The following is a 21,351-nucleotide window of genomic DNA, read 5'->3' as shown; positions in this document are numbered from 1 at the left end:
TGTCTATGGAAAATCCCTTCCTCCTTGCACTGTGACCTGCAGAAAAAAGACCAGGGAGGGGGTATCCTTCCTTTGCTCTGCAGTGGAGTCTCCGGCATAGGAATTGTTTTGTTTCTCTGCTTCTCCTCTTCCAAAGGCTTCTCATCCAGTGCAAGCATTCTGCTGTGATTTGTCCCTGAAGTAGTCAGGGTCAGTTTTGGTCTTGGCCCTTGTAAGACCTGATCCCTGAAACCACTGTAATGGCTCTTGCAGGAGTGCCATGACTGTGTCTCACAGTCGGTGTGGCACTGGGTCAGTGTCCCTTCATGCTGCGTGGAAGACGATCTTTGAGCAAACACCTGTCATATGACACAACCAGTAGTGCCGTTTGCTCCTGTCCTTTTCTGCTTCCTTCTGTTTTGTAATTGATTCATCTTTGTTGGCATCTGGTTTTCTGTTTGGTGTGTTCTGTCCTGCCAGTGCCCAGTGTAATCCCCTGCCTGCCAGCCCCTAATGTAACAGGACTCAGAAGATGGTGGTGGGAGATACCAGGTGTGGAGTAAAGATGGCCTCATTTGGGACGGGATATATTTCAGGGACTGCATTGACTAGGGTTGCCAGATGCCAGAGGACCCAGTGATTTTTCCCAACTGTAGATAAGGTCACTGATCCTTTAAAAGTGGTTTTTCAGACAAACCAAGATGCCCAGAGTGTCCAGTAGCCTTCATATCTTTGCCGAGCTGCCAATGGAAACAGTTTGTGGTGAGGCCAAGTTTGTTGGACACTGTTGTTCAAAAATTGAGAGCATTTCATGTGATCTGTCCTGGGAATCCCAACAAAGTTGGGATTGTTTCATTAGTCTGTCAGGTATCATATTGTTACGTGTGATCTGTGCCATGCTAGAAACAGGGCATGGATACCAGTCAAGCAGTGGGCACGCTCCTGCAAAGCTCCCTGGCTAGCATCCCCCAGTATTCCCACCTCAGCCGCTTGCTCATGTCTCAGCTGCTGGTATTAGCCTGTAGCCAGAGAAGCCTTGTTCCCCAGTGCCTGACTGGTCTTTGTTTACCCTGCACTTCTAGGAGGGCTAGGAGGATGAGGACAGTAAGATTCCTGGGACCTCCTGAGACCAAGACAAGTGTCAACCCATCACACACCGTGAGCCTTCCCACACCCTGCTGTGTATGAGGCCCTTCTCTGGTGAAACTTCAGCTCCTAACGATTCATCTCATGGTTCCGCCCTCGATTAGCATGTGTCTTAGCTCTCCCTAAGGTGGATTAATTTATAAAGAAAAATTTCCTACGCAGCTGATTCCCTCTAGGCTTTACCTCACCTCACAGCTCACAGGATTGTTTTATTCCTCTCAGCCTCAAGTTTACTGAGATCTGCCTGTGTCCTGGGCTTTGGACTCTTTGCTCAAGCTCTAGAGCTGCTGATGTGTTTGGCCAGACAAATCTAAGGAGGCAACAGCTACATACCAAGTCAAATGGCCCAGGTAAACACCTCGGTGATTTTGCTTTGGGACTCACTTATGCTGAGGGTTGGTCTAAGACATAATAAATCCTGCAGCATCTTGGGCACCAGCTTGCACAGAGATGAGATTCTGCTAGAGTGCAAAAGTATATTTCCAGCTTTCCTGGGTGCAAATCACAGCCTGGCTTTAGGACTGAGTGTTACCATTGCTCACACTATCTGCTTGAGCTTGCAGAGAGCCTGAAACAGGAGCTCTGAGAATTGTCCTGCTTCCTCCTCCCTTCCAAAATGAGAAATCTCATTTACTGACAAGCAAGAGAAGATGGTAGTTCTACATAATCTTAAAGGAGTGAGCTTTGATTCAGTGGGAACAGCAAATGCTTCTGTTAACAAGTATCTCAAATGGTAATGAAAAAAAACACCAAAGCAAAACTCTTTATAATAAAGGGAATCAGATTTTATTTTTATGCCCTCAAAGTTAAAAATATGCATTTCAAAATATTTACAATGACTATATATGAAATAACCTTTGTTAATGAAACAGCAACATACAGTACTAGAATATATCCACCAAACTGATACATAAGAAGAAAATGTAATAGAAAGAGAGAAAGAGAGAGAGCGCTCCATGCACAATCTGCACCTGCATTTTTTTTATACTCTCTGCCTTTTAGTTGTGGATGGAGTCACAGGAAGTTTTGACCTCTTGTTCCTTATAGGTGCCACTTGTGACTGAGATTCTTCGAACTGACAGAAATTTGTGGGTTGCAGCAGTACCAATGCCTTACTTTCCCATGCCAGCCTTTCACACGGGTACCTTGTATTACAGAGTGGATTCAAAATCTCTCAGCAACCCTGGGAGGTAGGTAAAGTTTTATGGAAGAATTTGGCAGATGGAAAAGCACCGGATTAAGTGACTGGCCTGAGGTTGTGCAGCAAAGAGCAGAACTCACAAGCTCTGCCTCATCTTACCAAATCTCTCATTAGGGAACACATTTCGTCTGCTAACCAGTGTCATCTGCCTTTGAGATGAGAGGTGGCACAAGGCTGGGCTCACAATGAATGCCATGTCCTAGGTGACAATGTGGGAAAACAAAACCCTGCCTACAGATAAGGACTTGTCTCTGTAAAGATCTGCGATGTTGTGGTGCTGTTACCATGTTCTGGAGCTGAATAGAAGATTTTAGTGTTAGCGCACCTCCAAATGATTCCCTCTCTGCCTGTGCATCATTGAACAACTGCATCTTCTGTAATTAGGAACCCCTGTGTACCTTCACCCCCACACTTTCTCTCTCTCTCTCCCACCCTGTCATCCACACCTGTATATTTGCACTTCCTACCTGAATTTGATTCAACCATGGGAATGTCAAATAGTAAACAGAGCAGCAAAAAAAACGGCCGCTTTATTTCTGTAGATATTTTTTAATATTAATTTAATCTGATTTCTATTAGGTTGCTTCTCAATTTAATGTCTTTAACTTCCACATATGTGTGTGTATATACATATATAAAAATGTAACAAAAGGCCCATCCCATTTGTTTCAATGGACAAAAAAAGGGGTCATAAGCTTCACTGCCCAACCCACAAACCACACTGAAAGGTGAGAAGGGCTCTAGGAAGGGAAAAAGATGTAACCCTTGTTTGTGTGGTGCCCTTCAATCATCACTGCTGAGCCTGAAGCTTTGTGAAGGTATGACATAACTTTTCAGAAAAGGAGAACAGCTGTCTGGGTCACCTGCAGATTTCTGGTGCAACAGCCCCAGGAGTGCTAGATCAGTTGGAGCTGTTTCTCCCTCTCTTTGGTGAAGGAGTTTCTGAGGATTCTAGCTTTGTTAGTGATTTTTCTGTGGTGGTGGCAATGGTGATGATGGTGGCTGTTTCCATCTTTTTCTATTGGCCCAACAGTTCTCTCAGCAGAGCAATTCTTCCCCATTCCCAGTAGCCAACCCTCTCCCCTGGACTCCCATCAGCCTTATTTTTTCCTAAGAACAAGATAGAGGATGCCGATGATGAAACTGAAGCAAAAGCAGATCCAGGCCAATATGAAGCAGTAGCCGTGGTGAGAACTTGTGGACTCGGACATCTTGCCTGTGAACCGAGCTGTGTAAATGGAGACTCCAATCAGAATGCACATCCCTGTGGGAGGGAAGGGGGAAAAGTAAATAGAGTTGGAAAATGCACAGAAACCGGCATTGCTGCAGGACTTTTGAAGTCCCATTGTCCCCTGAGATCATAATGCATGTTTTGTGCCATATGAGAGAGGGGCTGCTGCCCATTAGGCTTATTTATGGAGGATTTCTCTTGCAGATGTGATAATGTAAGACTCTCAGGGCTTGTTTAGGGTGCCATGGGGAACAAGCCTTTGTTAGGAAGAAGCCAGTAATAAGATCTGCAGAGAGTTTGGTGTTACGTGTTGAATCCCACGAGCAGTAGCTGTGTAACTGTTTATTCATCTGCCCACCAAAATACTTGAATCCTTTTTGTTGTCTTTCAAAGCTTTTTGCAAAACCCACTGGGGTTTTCTAATGAAAATCTGGAAATATTTTCATTATATACAGTAAAAAAAAAAAAAAAACAACAAACTTTCCAATTCATCAGTGCTTTGTTTCATCAAAAAAAAGGGGCACTTGAAACTTTTAGCTGGCTGACAACCTCCCCTGATGGCCATATGTGGCAGACACGTGCGGCTACTTGCGCTTGTGGAGGCAGTGGGACGCACGCAGAGCCATCACAAGGAGTGCATACTTACAGCAAACAAGCATGATGGCTCCAGTGATGTAGAAACGTTTGCCTTTCTCCAGGGTGAACAGCTGGACAATGAACATGACAAGTGCGATGACGGAGAAAATGATCGAGAGGATCATAAAGGCTTGCACGGCTTTGAGGGAAGCTGTGAACACACAGGGAACAGATTTGAGAAGGTCAGGACTTAGCCGTGGTGTTGTGCACAAACGTCCTGCAATTCATCACCACTGCAATGAAAATGCAGATGTAACTTACCCTCGTCACTACTGTTGACTGGCAGCTGCTCGCAGGTCTGGTTGCACAGTAGCCAGAGTCCTGATGAGGCCATTCCGAAGCTGGAAGAACCCACCATCCAAACCTGAAACAGGATGAAACAGCCGTGTCACAGGGGGAACTGCCCTGCTCTTCTGGCCAGCTGTCAGACTAAACTGTAAGGAGAGCAACACTAGCCCAAGTTCCACGAGACAGAGAGCCGAAAGGGTTATCAAGCACTGGAACAGGCTGCCCAGGGATGTGGTGGAGTCACCATCCCTGGAGGTATTTAAAAGACGTGTAGATGTGGTGCTTAGGGACATGGTTTACTGGAGGGCTTGGCAGTGCTACGATAACGGTTGGACTCGATGATCTTAAATGTCCTTTCCAACCAAAATGATTCTGTGATTCTATGGAAAAGACAACACGTGTCGGCAGCAGATGAACAGCCGAAGCGGTGGGAGATGACGCGGGCTCCCAGAGCCCGGAGGCATTTGGTCCAGGCAAAACACGGGGGAAGCCTGTTCCCGTGATCGGGGAAGGGGGTAATCGCTCAGCTGCTCCCCTCCCGCTCTCCGTGCGAGGCGGCAGGAGGGAGCCATGAGCGAGCGAGCCGCCCAGGCGGGTGTGGGGGGTCCCCGAAATCCACCCCGCGGCCGCGCCGCCCCGGTCGCGCCGCCAGGGGTCACCCTCGCCCCGGGTCTCTCCGCGGGGGGGGCCCGGCTGCCCCCCTTTGCCGGGGCTTTCCGCGGGGGGCAGCGGCGGGAGCGGCGCTTTCGGCGGCCCCCCCAGCCCCCCCAACCCGCTGGCTGCTGCCGTCAGAGCAGGCAGGCACGGGGGAGCGCCCAGTCGTGCGACAGCCCGGCTGCCAGATGGGACGATAAATACCGCTTCGGAGCTGTCATCTGCTGATGTCCCCTGCTCCTCGTTGCGCTCGCTTGGATGGAGAGTGTTGAGGTGCTGCTGGCTCTGGGATTTGGGAGCGGGGGGAGGCAGGCAGAGGCTGCCTCCCGTACCACCCCGGCTGCATTTCTGCTTCCTGAGCACACCCATCACTGCTTCATATTGACTCACGGCCATGAGCGGGTGTCCCTCACCCATAGACCTGAGCACCCACCTGCCTGTCCTCCTGCCAGCCATATGAAGGGCTGGCTACTGCTGCGGAAGGCAAACAGCCATGTCTCATCCATGGTCTCTACTTACGTTGGCAATGGTGGAGACGAAGAGCATGATGACAGTGGCAATGTGAACCACAAAGATACCAGCCAGTAGCACCAACATCTTGGGTCCTTTCTACGTGGTGTCACCAACACAGAGAGCTCTGGAGGAGAACAAGAGCAGAGGGAGGAGGTGAAGGGAAAGGCTGAATCAAAGAATAGCATTCTTATAAGCTATATTTACATGCAAGAAAACAGGTTGGTCTTAGATCTACTCTGGAAGCATGTAGTCACAAAAAAACATCGCTAAAACCTTTGTCAAAATCTGCAAGGGAGTTGCTCAAGAGGTTAAAGAAAGCCTGAAGGTAAAGGAACTAGTTTGGGAGGAGATGTAGAGCAGGGGTAGTTAGCTTGGGGGCATTTTAAAAATAGCTTGAGTATATATACACGTTGCTTAAATTGGTGTGTGGCTATGTACAGTAAAAATGACACACTCCAGGAAGAGGAGTTTTTGCCCACAGGATTCACAGAGGTCAGGAAAGATCTTCTCTTCCTGTTCTCCCTTTCCCTCTCGTGGCACAGCCTCCTCCAGCTGGCCTGGGACATGGGCAGGTGGTGTGGAGTGGAGGACCATGTGTTCCTGGGTGCATCAGTTGTTGAGCAGCTGTGGAGACTGGACTGGAGGCTACCTCTACTCAATTGCCTGCTCCATTATGTGAAGAGGAGAATAACCAGAACAGAAACACCACTGAGGTTTTCTGGGGCAGTGGAAGATGTTTAGGTTTGCAATGAAAACTGCCTGTTTCCCTTCTAAAACTTGAGGCATGCAGATCACTTTATTATGGCAGTAAGATTCTCTTGTAATGCAAATTCCTCTTTGGTTTGTTTTGGGTTTGTTTTTTTTTTTTGCCTCTGTACCCTGCAAGATTTTACTTTTTGTAAGATTCCCTGTCATTGATGAACATGTGATTGGAAAGGGAGGGGAATGTGCTTTAGACAGCTCTCATGACACTGTTCGTCAAGGCTGCTGACTTCTCCTCTGAAAACGGGAAATAAAAGGAACAAATCTAAGCTGTGAGAGTGAGTGCAGACAATTCACACAAAGTGAGTGAGCATACTTCACCTCCTTCCAGGCATTTATTAGTAATCGTGCAGTATAGCCACAGAGATCAGGCAGAAGAGTTTACTGGGTCCACTCTGTGACCAGTGAAAGACTGCTTCCTAGAAAGTTTCACAGAGCTGTGTTGCTCTTTCTCTTGGTAGTCCCGGTACTGAAGAGCAGTACGAAGTATGTGATTAACATTGGCTGTCAAGTTATTTTGGTCCAAGTGACTCAGGTAGGTTTGATGCTGTCACCATTTGTACAGGGTGTGGTAACATTCTCATGGAACAACACAATTATACTTTATGATGTCTTTCACGAAAACTGTAACAAAAGGCTTTGTAAAGTCCTGTAAATGTGGGGTTTTCTACTCAATGACTCCACCTTCTTCACTCCTGTCTGTCCTCTCATTGTGGCCACATGTGGGAGTGCATTCCTGTAAAGTGCTGCAGCTATTCCTTGCACTGCTTTGGATACAGTTTCCCAAACCACAGCCGGCAGACAGGCTTCTCCATCAGTGGCTCTTCGTTCAGTTCAGCATTACCTGATGACCAGGAGGACTTCCTTGAGTTCAGAATCTCAAGGAACCAGCTCTGTTAGGTTACTCCTCCCACCCAAATGAGGCCACTCCTTAGAAGGATAGTTTAGGTTTGGTGACTGGTCCTACCTCCTCAGCAAGAACTTGTCTGCTGTGAGGTTTCCTTCACCTGGGAGAACTCTCTGGAATTGTTTAGCCCTGGCTTGCTGAACATGGACTGGGCTTGCTTGTGTGCGAACTTCTCATGCTTGATTTGCCTGAATGACCTGGTCACTGTGCCCTCTCTTGTCACAGTACCTCCCTTAGTGATGATCTTGAAGAAAGTACAGCCTCTTAGGAGTTCCTCTCTGACTGTAGTGACAGTCATTTATGAGTTCAGCATTGCTAAAATCCAGGTTCTCAATACTATATGCAGGCCACCACATGAACACACCTGACCTGAGAGTTAAACCCTTTCTTCCATTGACTGCAAAAGGAATGAGGGTTTCAAAATGCTGGATGGCAACTGATAGGGATACTGCCACTGTACCTTGAGCTGAGAAACTATTGCTGTTGCCATGACTAAGTTATGTATCTGCAGCAGGTGCCTTGAATAGAGCCTCTGAGTCAAATCTTCCCATCCCTTTGACTGCTTGCCATCCTTTTTTTCTGATTACCTTGGTTCTTACACAAACTGTAACGAATGCTCTTGCCACCATAGGTATTGGTATGCATGCACCAAATTGTGGCAATCTTGCCTGCTCTGAAATTGCCACTGAACAGTGGCTAAACTTTCTTCTTCCTTAGATGGACGTATTTTTCCATGGCCTCTTTAAAAACTAATTCAGCAGGTTTTTTGCTGATTATTTTTGAAGACCTTCAAAAAATCCCTGTACTTGAAAGACTAAAAACCTACTTTCATGACACCCTAAAGGACTAGAACAGTCCTTTTAAATGCACCTTCTCTTTGCATTCAGAAATGAAAATGAGGGATAAATGTTACTTTTCAATGTAAAAAAAACCCTTTGCTTTTTCTGCCCCATTCTCGCACTGCTTGAGAGCACTGTTAGTTCAGGTGCTTTCAGTGCACCAACTTCCTGAGAACGTCAGCACCTCTCCCTGAATATACATGCTATCAAATGCAAACTCCCCTGGGGATATGTGCTCATAGCTTAGTTTTGATTCTTTTTGAGTTAAAGCACAAGCCTCCCTCTCTATTCATTCGCCTTCCCCTTCCTTCATCTTTCCCTGCCTTTTAAATAAAACACTACAGAACAATCCCAAAGGAGCAGCGGGTGAATGAACAGCATAGAAATAAAGTCATCTCTCTCTCTGACAGTACGGCCTGGACTTTTCGTCCCATTAGACAGAGAAGCTGGCAGAGCATTGGTGACTGACAGGATACTCTTTCCATTTGTTAAGTGTGAGACATCTTTCTCTGCTACAGGGTGGGGTCACATTGCTGGAGCAATAGGACACAATTGCATGCAAATGCCTTTTCTTCCATTCCCCTACCTAAACTGCAGCTGGACTTGGAACTCCTCAGGCTCTTCTTGGGCTATGAGTCAGTCTTAGCCTTCCTAGAGCTGCCAGTTTTTTCCACTGACTCACCCCAAAGCTCTCAAACCCACAATTATTTAACCCTGCAAGTGTTCAGGACACGCTGTCAGTTTTATGACTGCTTCTCAAGAACCAGTCAAGCAACCAGGTTGTGAATCCTGCACTGAGCCTCCTGGTGTGTCTTCCACAGGAGAGACCCCAGCTAAGCCAAGAAAAACAGAGCTGAGACGTGAGAGTAGAGTAACTACTGAGGTAGGAAAGGCTGGTAGGGAGGAAAGAGTGAAGGCCATGCACCTGCTGAACAGCCTGTGGAATCAAGAGAAGATCTTGCACTGATGACAGCGGACTGAGTTTCCTTTTCCTGGGATGATGGATGAGGAGAAATAACAAGCCACACCAACAGTAACCATGAATAACAATCACCATAGCAGCCTTCAGCACAAAAAAGCCTACATAAGATAAGCGTGACAGGCTCTTATCTGTGTAGAGACTATTTCTCTCACCATGCAGGAGTACACATACTGGGGAACAACACATAGCTCTGCTGCACCCTAGTTCAAGTTAAAGCAGACAAGCACTATCCATTAAAAACTAAGACAAAGTCTTCTTATTCAGGCAAAGTGTACACACCCATATCACCTCTCTCTCTACTGAAGTGTTTTGGATCCTTCTATCTGGAGGCCAATCCGGAGAAGTGAGTCCATGCCCTTGGTCTGCTGCTTAGCAGAGCATCAGGATGGAATGCAAAGTGCCACTTGGAGATATGACAAAGGCCAACAGTATAGTTCCTCAAATATAGGGAGTGGATTACTTGAGAGGGTAAAACAGATTAGGTAGTGGTCCTTTGCTTCTGGTAGAAAGTGCACTGCAGTGAAAGGAGTACAAGGGAAGTATACAGGATGTTTCTGCAGGAATGATGGGGTTGTTTGGGGTGAAAAATTGGAGCACTCTCAACTAAATCTGGAATGTTTCAGATCTGAAGTGTTCCTAAGGGATGTAGCTCATCTGACTTCCATTCCCATTCTTCTCCCTGAACTGAGGTTCCTGTTTGGGAGTGCCTCTCCCAGGGTGAGTTGGTGAGGTGTACTGTGAGAGATGCTGGCTGAGGGGAGAAGTCAGCCTATAGCAGCCTATGGTGTCCGAGGAGCAGAGGACATCTAACTCGTACCACCTGTGAGCACTGTAGTGCCCTCTGACTCCTCTAAAACTCAGTCTTTCAACTGAAGTCACTTGGGTTTGATACACTCAATTTCTCAGCAAGGGAAAGATGGCATTTTTGGGAAAAAGCAAATGCTTTTGGCCAGAATGTCCACAAAAATCTCCATAGATTGAAAGCAACTGAGATGAAAGAAATTCTGTCTTCCCCAGCTGCCACCATAGAATATAAGGAATGCAGTGGTAAGTCAGACCAGTGGTCTGTCTCACCCAGTATGCTGTCTCTGATGGTGGCAGTAGGAGCTCCAATATTTAGAGAAAGCACGTGAAGCTGGCCACTGTCTAAGGTGGCACACAGTCACACCAGGAATACTGGTGGTTTGACTCAGGGCCAAGGCCACTTGGAAAGGAAGGGGAAAATTGGAGAGGATGGGACAGAAAATAAAAACTGTTTGATATTGTTTGAGACAGCCACAAACTGCCACCTCTGTCACTGGTGCATTCCTCAGTGCAAAGCCAACTTACAAATAACAATGCTGCCATGATGCTATCAGTAAGGGAAACCTCAGAGTGGGATAAACCCTGTAAAATTTGTAGATCTGCCTTTTGACTGAGCTGAGGCCCTGACTGCATCTGAGCCCTGCTACAACTGCACGCTTTGTCATTGTGTGTGGTATGAGCAAGAGTCCTCATCGTGCCCAGGGTCATTTGCAGGATGCAAAGATGTCAAGATCTCTGTGATATTCTGGTGGTGTGGTGACTTTGGACCCATCACATTGTTACCAGAAAGCTCATGACAACTTTAAACAACCACAGGGAAGGATCTTTTTGCTTTCGCCCTTTGCTCTGTTTCTTGCTTCAGCTCCAGCTGAATCCGGAGTCCTTGCTGACTCCAGACTTTTATAAACCACTGTACGCCAGCACTGTTGTTGACAACCTGGTTTTGACAGACCGGCTTGACTCAATTTACAAGTCAGATGCTTTTTATAGACATGTGGATGAGTAGGCTGGTGCCTCTAGAAAGAGATTTCACGTGTGTAGGAAAAGGGCTGGGCAGGAGATGTGCGTGGGCACACGGAGACCTTTGGAGCCTCTGGTTTATGGTAGTGAGAAGATTTTGTGCATGCCTGGGTGGTGGCTGTGGTGACTACATGGGGTACTGCAAGGCTGTAAAAGTAGGAGATGAATGTCAAACAAAAGGAAAGCGTAGAGCAGCCTGAGGGGCTACAACTGAAAATAAGCTTAAGTAAATGGAAGATTTTGTCTGGTTCTTGGGAAGCGTTTCCTGGTTGTATGGTCTCCAAGGGATCAGGGGGAATTGCCTTCCCAGGGGGAGTGGTAAAGGCCCAGCACATGAATCATTTCTTGTGAGACCAGACAAAGTTCTCAAGAATCCACCCTTGGTAACGAACCTCCACTGGCTAAGAGATGCAAGGGGGAGTCACAAAAGATGACACGCAAGGGTTTTCCAGCTCTTATGCTCGTGATTCATCTGAGAGTGGGGAAATATCAGAGCTCCTAGGGCAGACACTGAGAAACTGGCATTTTCTCCATAAGAAACCACCCTGAAGGGCTCAGCCATGTGACAACATCAACAGAAACTCCAAAGCTCACTTGGTAGTAGGAAGCAGAAGAGACAGCTGCCTGGGGCCTGGCAGGCAGCCAGCAGCCACTGCTGGAGGAGAACACTGTCACTCCTCACACTGCACACGCCAAAGAAGGGCTGGGACTGATGGGCAGCGAGTAAGAGGGAGGGATGGGGAAGTGGACCTCAGAGCTAATGGAAGCACAGAAGTGTTCCTCTGCACCTTTGGAGGTGCAATGGGGAGAAACCTCACCCCTTAGCACGTTGGATGGTTCCTGGGTGGATTAATTAGACATGGGAGTTGCTGGGACTTGCAGGGGTTCTGACAAGATGCCAATATATGAGAGAAACGTTTGTGGGAGGACTGACGGTCTGGGCGATGACGTTGTGTGTGTAGGGGTGTGCATCTGCATCTCTGCGCGGCTCCCGCTATGAATGGGAGCGTGCATCTGTGGTTTCCCTGTGAGCAGAGCTGAACCGTGTGCGTGAGTGTGTGCCTGTCTACATGCGTGCCCATGCACGGCTTCCTTATGGGTGCGCGTATCTATCTGTGCGACTTTGACACTGACAGTGCCCACGTGGGAGAAACCATCTGACAGCTCTGACAGGAAAGTTCAGGTTACAGTGTGGTTTGAGCAAAAGTGCACAGATCATTGCTGGTGGGACTTCCTGCTTCTCCTCCTTGCAACAGCCTTTACATAGAGGTGGAAGGCCCATGAAGCCCACATCAGCTGTGCTTTTCGCTGCATTTTCAAATTAAAACTGCAATTCTCTGATTTACATAGACAGTTTTGTAAAGATCTTCCCTTTTTTTTCAAGGGAGGATAACTCTGAAGAAGTGGCTCCTTATTAGATAGTGTGTCTCTCTCTCAAGACTGTAAAACCTCTGAACATGCCAGTACAGCCTATGAGACACTGAGGTTAGTGTGACTTAGGCATCTAAGGAGTCTGAGCTTTTGGGTCAGTCTGCCTCCAGGGTGTCCTTGTTCCTGCAAGCCAGCTTGGAAAAGACTGTGAAGGATTAAATCGCAAAATTGTGTGATAGTTCCTTCTTTCAACCCACAGTAAATGAGTAATGGAGTGGGGGGAGCAGGAGCATGAGTATAAAGCAGGAGCAAGAAGATGCTGTGCAGCCTGGAGTTAGTCAGTGCTCTGTGAAGGGTGGGGTAAAGGTGGTCGTGGGGTAAAATGCCCCATCTGGCTTCGAGAGGGCTTCTTACACATGTGATTATTATGGGCTGGCAGAACGGTCTAAGGGTCATTCTAGCTCATGTTACATGCGGAAACAGCTTTCCACGAGGCATCAGGAACTCCCCTTGTTGGGGCACACCACACTGGCCTGGCTGCAGCCACCGGAGAATGGCTAGCAGACAGGTTGGCTCAGCTGCCTGAGCTGTCACGACCAGTGGCTGTGCCAGTCTCAGAGCCCAGCTTTCCTTCAGCAGTGGTCCACGTTCCTGGAGCTGGCCTTCAGCAACCCCCTGACCAGCCTGCTAATAGCTCTGAGCATTTTGCATCTCTCCCCTCTTGCTCCCATGGCTCTCACTGTCCTTTCCAGAGGCTTGCTGGGGCCCATAGAGGAGACGTCTCTCAGGAATGAGAAGAATGTGGATGCTGGACCCAGTCGTGGAAGCTGCTTTCGCAAGTCCCTCCTTGAGCAGACTCTGCCCTGTGAGGGCAACAGGACAGCAAAGGCCCTCGCCCTGGATTTCCTCTAATCCAAACATATTGCCAGGTGGCCCCACAACACAAGAGCTAAGCCTTCAGCATGAGTCACTGCTCACCTGCTGTCAGCCACTCCAATGCTCATAGCTCATTGCATTTCTCTGCGTGGCTGGGGATGACCTAGCCCAGGACCTGTCCTTGGGCTCTCATCGGGGGTGTTTCCCCATGCGTGCAGTACAGACTGATTTTCACAGGGGAAAGGGGATAGATCTTAATCATGAGCTTGGTGAACAGGTCACTCCCTTGGGGAACATGGGTTCTGGAGCAGAGTTGTCCTAACCTCTCCCTCCCTACCATGACAAGGCAAGGTCTATGTTTGGTCTTACTCAGAGAGAAGCTCCCTGTACTCTCTGCCCTGCTGCAAATAGTTCAGGAGGAGGAGGGTGTGTGGAGCTGCAAATTTGGCCAGGGTTTCCTTTGTTCATTGTCCAGCTCTTCTAACTCAGAAGGTACTTTCCAAAACTCTCCCAGTGGGGTTTGAAGAAATCACGGTCCAGATTGCAGCCCCCAGATGTGCTGCTTTGCTGCCCTCCCTGCAGCGTAACAGCAGAAAGCAGTTTAAGAAAGGAGGCATTCTAGGTTTCCCTCTGGGCAGCTGATATGGGGAACTGCTGCTGGACCCAGTGTCATACTGTGGGATGACTGGATGTGGATTGTCTCTGATAGAGGATCTGTATAGTCACATTTGAGCTCGTGCTTCAGCACGTTTATTTAGGGCCAGTATTACAGCACTGTGGCTACCAGTTAGTTATCAGCCCTGGCAGGGGCTGTCAAAAGAGCAGGGCCACGGAGAAGAGCCTCCTTTTCACTGCACGCTGCTTTGCCTCGTCAGAAAAAACCCATAAAGTATTAAGCATCCATCTTCAGATGGGGAGATGATAGCAAATCCCTTTCCTTGCCCTCCCTTTTGGAGGTGTAAAAGAGCACCTCTGGGTCTCTTTCTTCTCCCTGCCTTGAAGGAAAGGTAAAGAAATCTCATCTTCTAGCCCTTTTTCATTACTTTTTTTTTCCGGAGAACAGGAGGAAGGAAAAAAATTAGGAGTGCCACGCTCTGCAGCCTGCCCTGTGTTGTGTTGGGTGACAGTGCTGTCACCTCCCTATTGAAGGGTTTCCATTGAGATCAAAGGGGTCTAGTAGTGCTATTTCTTGCCTCATGGGGCACTTGAGTATCCGAGGGCAAATCCCAGCCCGGCATCAGGTGCCTTCCCCTTCGCCATTGGGTGTAGCACTCAATGGAGAGCACCCATCCAGCAGCCAAAGGGAACTGGTGGGGGGTGAGCAAGTGGAAACGTGCCGTGGAAGTGGTGTTGTGGCTGCCGTGTGGGGTTGATGGGGCCTGTGAAGCCCCGTGGGAGCGGGCAAGGCTAAGGAAGCAGGCCGTTCCCCATCACCCCTCCTGCTTTTGCTCTGAGGAAACTCAAGCAGGTGCAGGCTGAGTGCCATGTGCCAACCTTGCAGCTGGGAGGGTGATGAATAGAGAGAAGGATTCGTGCTTGCTGCAAATCTCCCCCATCTCATTATAAACAAGGCCCTGAGGTGGGTCTGTTACCAAAAAAAACCACTGGCTATTATCAGCAGATAATATCCCAGAACTGCTTTAAAATGCAATCTCTGCTCCACCCCAGGCCACCAAACAGTAATTCCTGCATGCACTTGCATTGCTCGCGCACTGCAAAATTCAAAGACCACCAGCTAGGCCAGCACGGCCCGTTTTCCAAGCCCAGGGCTCTCTGTCCTCAGCAGGGTACTGGGGAGCACTAGCAACCCTGCAGCTCTGAGGCACCCACTCCAAAACTGGGTGTTTCTCCACAAGATCCCAAGTCCCTCCTCCATTAATATGTCCTTGGGTGTGGCTCGACTCCTTCTCTCTCAGATGTCTGCCTCGGGGTGGCATGTGCCCGACGGATGGAGATGCCCAGCTCCCACAGGAGGGTAGCCTGGATGAATGGCTCAGACCATGTGCCACATGTTTGAATGGTTAGTCATAGCTGGGGGGGCGGCTTCTGTGGGAGCCTGCTGGGAGGAACTCCTTCGGTGGGTGTGCAGTGCTTTGCATGAAGGGGCTGCATTTCATGGGGTGCTTCCAGGCGCTGCAGGGTTAGTGATGATAGCAAGATACCTCAGTTTTGATCCTTTTCCTATGCTGATCCCCAAGGGAGCAAATAGAAATAAGCTGCCTTTAAGCCTGCACTTTCTCAGTGCACACAGCCCCCAGGTTTGGCAGCTGTGTGAGGTGGGCTGGGTGGAGCCAGACTTAAACACTGTTATCATAGGAACAATAGCTAATGGGCTCCAAGTTTTCACACTCTTTGTGCCCAGCTCCCTCTTGTGTGTTTGCTCAGAAAAGAATCGCACTCTGTCCAGAAATGTCAAGTGGGCAGTTCTTGGGCAAAGCTGTTCTCAGAGGTGCCTTGAGGAATTCAAAGCTTTTGAGTGAAACTTGCTCTGTGGCCACAGCTTTTTTTTTTTTCAAACCAATTTTATTGTTAATTGTGGTAAATGACGACTTCCAAAAACGCTTTCTACCCCAACTGATTGCTGACTGCCCTGGAAACACTCGCTGCCTCAGTCAGCTTCCCTACCACTCAAACACATCTATTTCTTAGACAGGAGGCACCCCTGCATGACAGAGCCGCAAGCAATAGGGCCAGAAGGGACCTCGAAATTCACAAAATCCATCCTTCTGCCACAAAGTTAAGGTCATGTCAGCTTCTCAGCCATTCACATAGTACCTGTCCACAGCATCAGCCTGAGCCCCAGCCATTCCCAGCCAGACTGGGCTAAATACTCTTTCAGTGTGTTTCAGACCCATGAAACTGTGCAGGGGCAGGCTGAATTCCTGCAACAGGAACCACAGCCTGGTGCCAACAAACTGGCTTTGCTGCACTCCCTTTCTCAGACCTCAAAAAGAGTTCAGATTTTACCGCAGGATACAAACCATAGCAGAGAGATGAAGTGAGAGAACTGGTGAAGAAGAGGAGGGAGGGAGGGGGTGGTTGCGTGGAAAAAGGCAGGTGAATAGGGAAAATTGCCCGTTTCTGCAATCCTACACTTCCCATCAGCGCCTTCCCCCCACCACACCCCACCATGCAGCCAGTGGTGCTCTTAGCAATTCCACCCGCTCCCTCATTTCGCCTCTCAGTGCGCCCCATGCCAGAGTCTGTGCTGCCAAGGAAGGCATAGCATGCATTTCTACCCATCACGTGGCTTTGCTTATAAGAACTGGGGCTTGGCTTCAGCCTCAGGACCTGGGATCCCAACAGAGAAAGAGAGCTCTTCCCCATTGTACCCCAAAGCCTGCACCTTTGGGGCCTCTCAGACTTCACTTGGAACGATCATCGTTGTTTTAAATTAAAGCTTGGCAAACCACCGATGGAGGGGAGAGACACACGCATAGAAATGCTGAACCAGCAGCCCTAATTTCAAGCAGGCGTTTTCCCATGTTTGTAAACAGAGCAACTCCAAAAGCGCGCAGCAACTCCTGTGCCAGGGCTGGCCCAGGTTGGGTGCCCTGTGCCTGCGCCCTGGCTGCACATGCCCTGGAGGCAAAAATAACATTGCTGCTGCCAGTGCTCTACGGTTGCAACTGGGGCGCTTTGCAATGTTGCTTTGCCCCATAACGCAGCTGGATTTCAAAGCAAAAGCTGAAAGGTTAAGGCGCGTCCCGTAGCCAGCTCATGTGCCAAGTTGAAGAGAAGTGGCGGAGCAGAGAAGAAAAGCAGGCTGGAGCTGCTGGGCGAGGGGAGCAGCCGCCAGTGAGGGAGAAAAGTTGCTGAGGATTTTCGAGAGCAGCTCTTACCTTGTGGGCTGGGGCCGGTCCTGGCACCTGTGGGAGCAGGAGCGTGTTGGTCTGCAGTGCTGATGTTCTGGAGCACAGAGCTGCAGTGAATGGGAGTGACCTGGTGGTGGTTTAAGTTTCCTCTGGTGGTGCAGGAGGGTGGTGTCTTTCCACTCTGTTTTAAAGGAGTTACTATGAATCAGTCTGCCTTTAAAGAGAGGGAGAACGAAAAAAAAATAATGAGCTACGCCCTGCTTTGTTGGCAGGGAGTCAAGAGTCTCTGGGAGGAAACCAGCGATTCAAAGAAATCTGTGCAGGGCTGCGTCTGACTCAGTGTGCAGTACAGAGACCGCAGCCTGGAAAAACGACTGACGCTGATCCAGCTGAGTAATAGAGGCCCACAACAGCATCTGTTTATAAAACTGAACTTCTGGTTGTCATAAAAAAAAAATATATAGTTACAAATGTGGCAACGGGACTTCAACAATACAACCACTCAAACAAACAAACAGCCGGTTGACAGGGGGCATCATCAGGCTGTGTGAGTCACCGCATCCCCTCACCGTGCTGCACAGAGAGAAGTGGCGGAGGTTGGCGGTGTGGGGGAATGCAAATCGGACCTGTGGTGTTGGCATGGACAAGACTTTTAGGAATATACCAAGGAGCAGAGATGCTCAAAATGCAGCTCTGGTCTGGTGGTGACTCTGGAGCAAGTTGGCCAGATGGTGGTGTTTTGCTTCCATGGAGAGGGAGCAGGCAAGGAAGGTGAAATGAGGAGTTTGTCACAGTTTTCTGAGGTCAGCATTTCTTGTCATCTTAAAAACCTCTAAAAATAGATCCCCTACATTTGCAGAGAATTGAATGCTGTGGTTGTCTCATGGATGCTACATGCAAGATTGAGTGGGGATGTGCTTGAGATGTGGGTGAAGCGGGAAGAAGTTTGTCAGAAAAAATCTGGGTTAAAATGTGATCCATATTGTGATAGAGTTGGTGACCTGCTACTGCAAAGTATCAAGCCTACCTTTGCAGAGGCCCAGAAAGAAATGAGCAGATACTAATAAAATAGCTGGCAAAGGCCTTTCCCACTTTAATGAGGAGGACACTGGATTGCCTTTATTTGAAAGACAAAGCTGGTGCTCTTTGAGGTCTACACAAATTAAAATACCTTGCTATTTTTCAGATTTTTCCTTCTCTCTGGTGTTATTGATATGTGCCTGGTCTAATTTTAGACTATGGCAACCTGCTTAAAAACAGAGCTACGGATAAAACAGCAGCAAAGATGACACATATGGTGGGCCAAGACATCATGTCCAGACAATCCCATGGGAATTTTGCCACTGATGGAAAATAAAGACAGATTTTTGTTCCCTGAGGACAGAATAAGCCTAACTGTGTTTAATATCTATGGGTTAGAATGTGCTTCTTGGTGATATGCATGAATATGATATCCAAGGAAAGGAAAAGATATTTGCTTACCCTGCAGAAGGAGCTGGCATTTGCGTTCAGCTGCACTGTCCATTTGCCCTTCCCTGTTCCCCCAGCAGAGTTTATTGGAGTGAGGGATGCTCAGCTCCACACAGAACACTGGAGCGCACGCTCCCAAAGCAGACTCTGCAGACCAGAGTTCAGCTATGGTGGAGCATTCTTTGCTCCAGACCTGTTCACAGGTGACTGCCCACCTGCCAGAGGACAGCTGCCTGCACACTCGCAGAATTGCTTATCTGAGACCCAGCAGCCGAAACACCTGCATCTAAAACACACTCACATGGGGCAACAATAGTGGAGCCCCCTAAGAAGTTGGGTATGAAGTGACCCGTAACTGGCAAAGCATTATTTATCCAGAGAGAGCAAACCCATTTTGTGCAAATTGCTCTCCAGCCTGGGAGGCTGTGTCAGGCAATGGCCAACATCAGACGCTTCGCAGGGAGTCAGTGGGGTTCTGCAGCGTCAGCGGCAGCTTGCCCACAGGAGCATTGCTTCCTGGCTCTCCATCTGGAAATCTTGGTGCCCAGCCAGCAGTGTAAAGAACAGTAACCAGGCAGGCCACATAGGCTGTGACTGTGGCCCTGAGGAGCACTGGTACCCTGCCAGCAACTGGCTTCATCCCTGTTGCTATACCTGTTAAGCCGGGTATGAGAGGGGGTAACAGTGAGTGTCAAGTGAACAAAGGTACAGATCGCTGCTGCTGTTTGGGAGCAATGCTGCATGTGGGCAAGATGATGGTTTAAGCAAGTGAAGGTACCCTCCTAATGTCAGGGTACGATAAGGTCAGGGGAGAGCTCAGCTTCCACTGAGGAGATTGGTAGCTCTTTGGGATATTTCCACCTTGCATCTGGACAGGGAGACAGGGTAGAAGTGAGAGAACTTCCTACCAATAGGTGAAGGTAGGAGAGCATTTCAAGTTGGTAAGATTTGTCATGTTTTCTGTAGCTGTTTGTTTGTGGATGAAGCATTAGCTCAATAAGCCTTTATGTGTGTGTGACGGAGAACCAGCTCTATCCACCCATCTAGAGAAGAGGCGGGTCTTTCTGTGTGCCTCCAGCAACTTCTCCCTTTAGGGTGTATGGTTTTCACAAGGCAGGTTGCAATAGAAAATCCATGACGTGAAAAGTCTCATCATGGGATCAAAAGTCTAAAGCATGCTGCCAGTTTGACACACTAAGGTTGAATTGCCTAAGATCCCCATGCCATAATCCGTGGTGTCCCTTGACCTAAGCATTGCTCATTTCATAGGCTTTTCTGAATGCCTACAGCCAGCTAATAGGAGGTGGTCAGGTCAAAGCCATGAGAATTTATGCTGTGGGAATCTGGACTGGCATTTCCACGGGCAATGACAGGGTGAAGCTTTCCCATGAGTGCCATGCCTCTGCTGAAGCTCTTTGCAAACAAGCAGCTTGTAGCTGCTGTATGTCTACTTGTTTTACCATGCCTCACACATTTGCAGACATCACTACTGTGTGCCTTTGGTGTCACAAGATGAGTATCCACAGTGACATTAGATAAGACAAGCATTAAGTTTTCGCAAGCCCAGATCAAAAGAGGAATGGACAATAAGGAGTGGGAGATGGGGTGTGGAGTTAGGAGCGGGGGACGCATGGTCAGGCTCGGCTGGAAGCATCCAGAAAGGATCGTTTCTAGAGGGGGGGGATGATGGGGGAAATAGGCCATGGTCCCTCTGCACTTTCTTCAGATGCCAGAATCCATGCTTGGGAGAGGTCTGTAGCTGAGTTCCCATGCTCTCTGGGATGCTTTCAAGTACAAATTCAACAGGAATTCAACATACACTATTTGGACATGCTTTTCTGGATAACTATCTGCAAGCACACATTGCATATTAAGCCCCCCCCCCCGTCTAAACAGCATGTCTTTCCACCTAAAGATACTTAAACCCTTTCCTCTCCCTTATATGTGCTATTTACCCTGTGAAACATCTTTTTGGCTGGTTGCAGGACAAGTGGAAGTGACATGCTCCATGGTGTCTGCTACTTCTCCGCTTGTCATGACATGGAGAAGGCGGGGTTGAGTCTGAGCTAATGTGTGGGTTTAAAAAAATAGAAACCAACAAGTTTCATACTGCTTTGTAGTGGTGTAACTGATGTGTTTGTTCGTGTGTCCTGGGGTTATCCATGTGATACAGTAATTTGCAGAGACATATGATACATCTCAGAGCCATATGATAAACTGCATTTGTCACACATGACCCTGCAGGGCTTCAAATGGGAGCATTCATCCACTGGAGGGGAAAGGGAGATGGTTTCCTTATTTATACCTTCACTCAGTTCTGAGGAAGCAGATATTGGAAGTAACACCTTTATGGTTTTGGTCATTTCTCTAATGTGTCTTGTCATGTTCCTGTCCCTGCAAGGACTGCTAGACTTCCAGTACTTAGTGAAGCTGACTTTACAAGCTCAGTGGCACAAGAAAGGAGTGGGTTGCAGTCAACACTGAAGAGATGTAACTCTTCCTGTGCACAGTCTGGTTTTTGTTTTTATTTTTTTTTGGTGGCAGGGATGATCTCTGGCTCACATACTTTGGTAAACTGTATGAAGAACAAAACCTACAGAAACATCTACATCTGATTTTTCCAAAATCACTAAGGACTGCCAGACTGACTGATCTTTTGAAAGTGGGTGATAGGTACAGTGTTGAAGATGCCCTGGGTTTATAGTATTTGTGCAGGCATGGTTTGTCACAAAGCTTTACCAGGCAAGAACTGCAATAGTTCGCTCCAGTACTTGAGCATTATGAGTGGGGTCTATGCCAGAATGCATTCCTCGCATCCCACTTACCACATCTGGGAAGCCCCAAAATTTTTCTTGTT

At 48.2% G+C, this 21,351-nt stretch overlaps 1 protein-coding gene across 1 annotated transcript; it reads right to left on the bottom strand.

Annotated features, from left to right (window-relative positions):
• Window positions 1-2,333: 2,333 nt before the first annotated feature.
• Window positions 2,334-17,194, bottom strand: EMP1 (epithelial membrane protein 1). The gene is made up of 5 exons (XM_068401583.1): window positions 17,052-17,194; window positions 5,655-5,772; window positions 4,455-4,557; window positions 4,204-4,344; window positions 2,334-3,590 (listed from the first exon to the last, which is right to left on the bottom strand). The coding sequence occupies exons 2-5, from the start codon at window positions 5,730-5,732 to the stop codon at window positions 3,427-3,429; spliced, it is 486 nt and encodes a 161-aa protein (XP_068257684.1). The 5' UTR covers window positions 5,733-5,772; window positions 17,052-17,194; the 3' UTR covers window positions 2,334-3,426.
• Between the last annotated feature and the right edge of the window lie 4,157 nt (window positions 17,195-21,351).

The sequence above is a fragment of the Nyctibius grandis genome, chromosome 5 (assembly GCF_013368605.1).
Source record: "Nyctibius grandis isolate bNycGra1 chromosome 5, bNycGra1.pri, whole genome shotgun sequence".
NCBI classification, from domain to species: Eukaryota; Metazoa; Chordata; class Aves; order Nyctibiiformes; family Nyctibiidae; genus Nyctibius; species Nyctibius grandis.
This window is presented reverse-complemented; position numbering and strand designations above follow the sequence as displayed.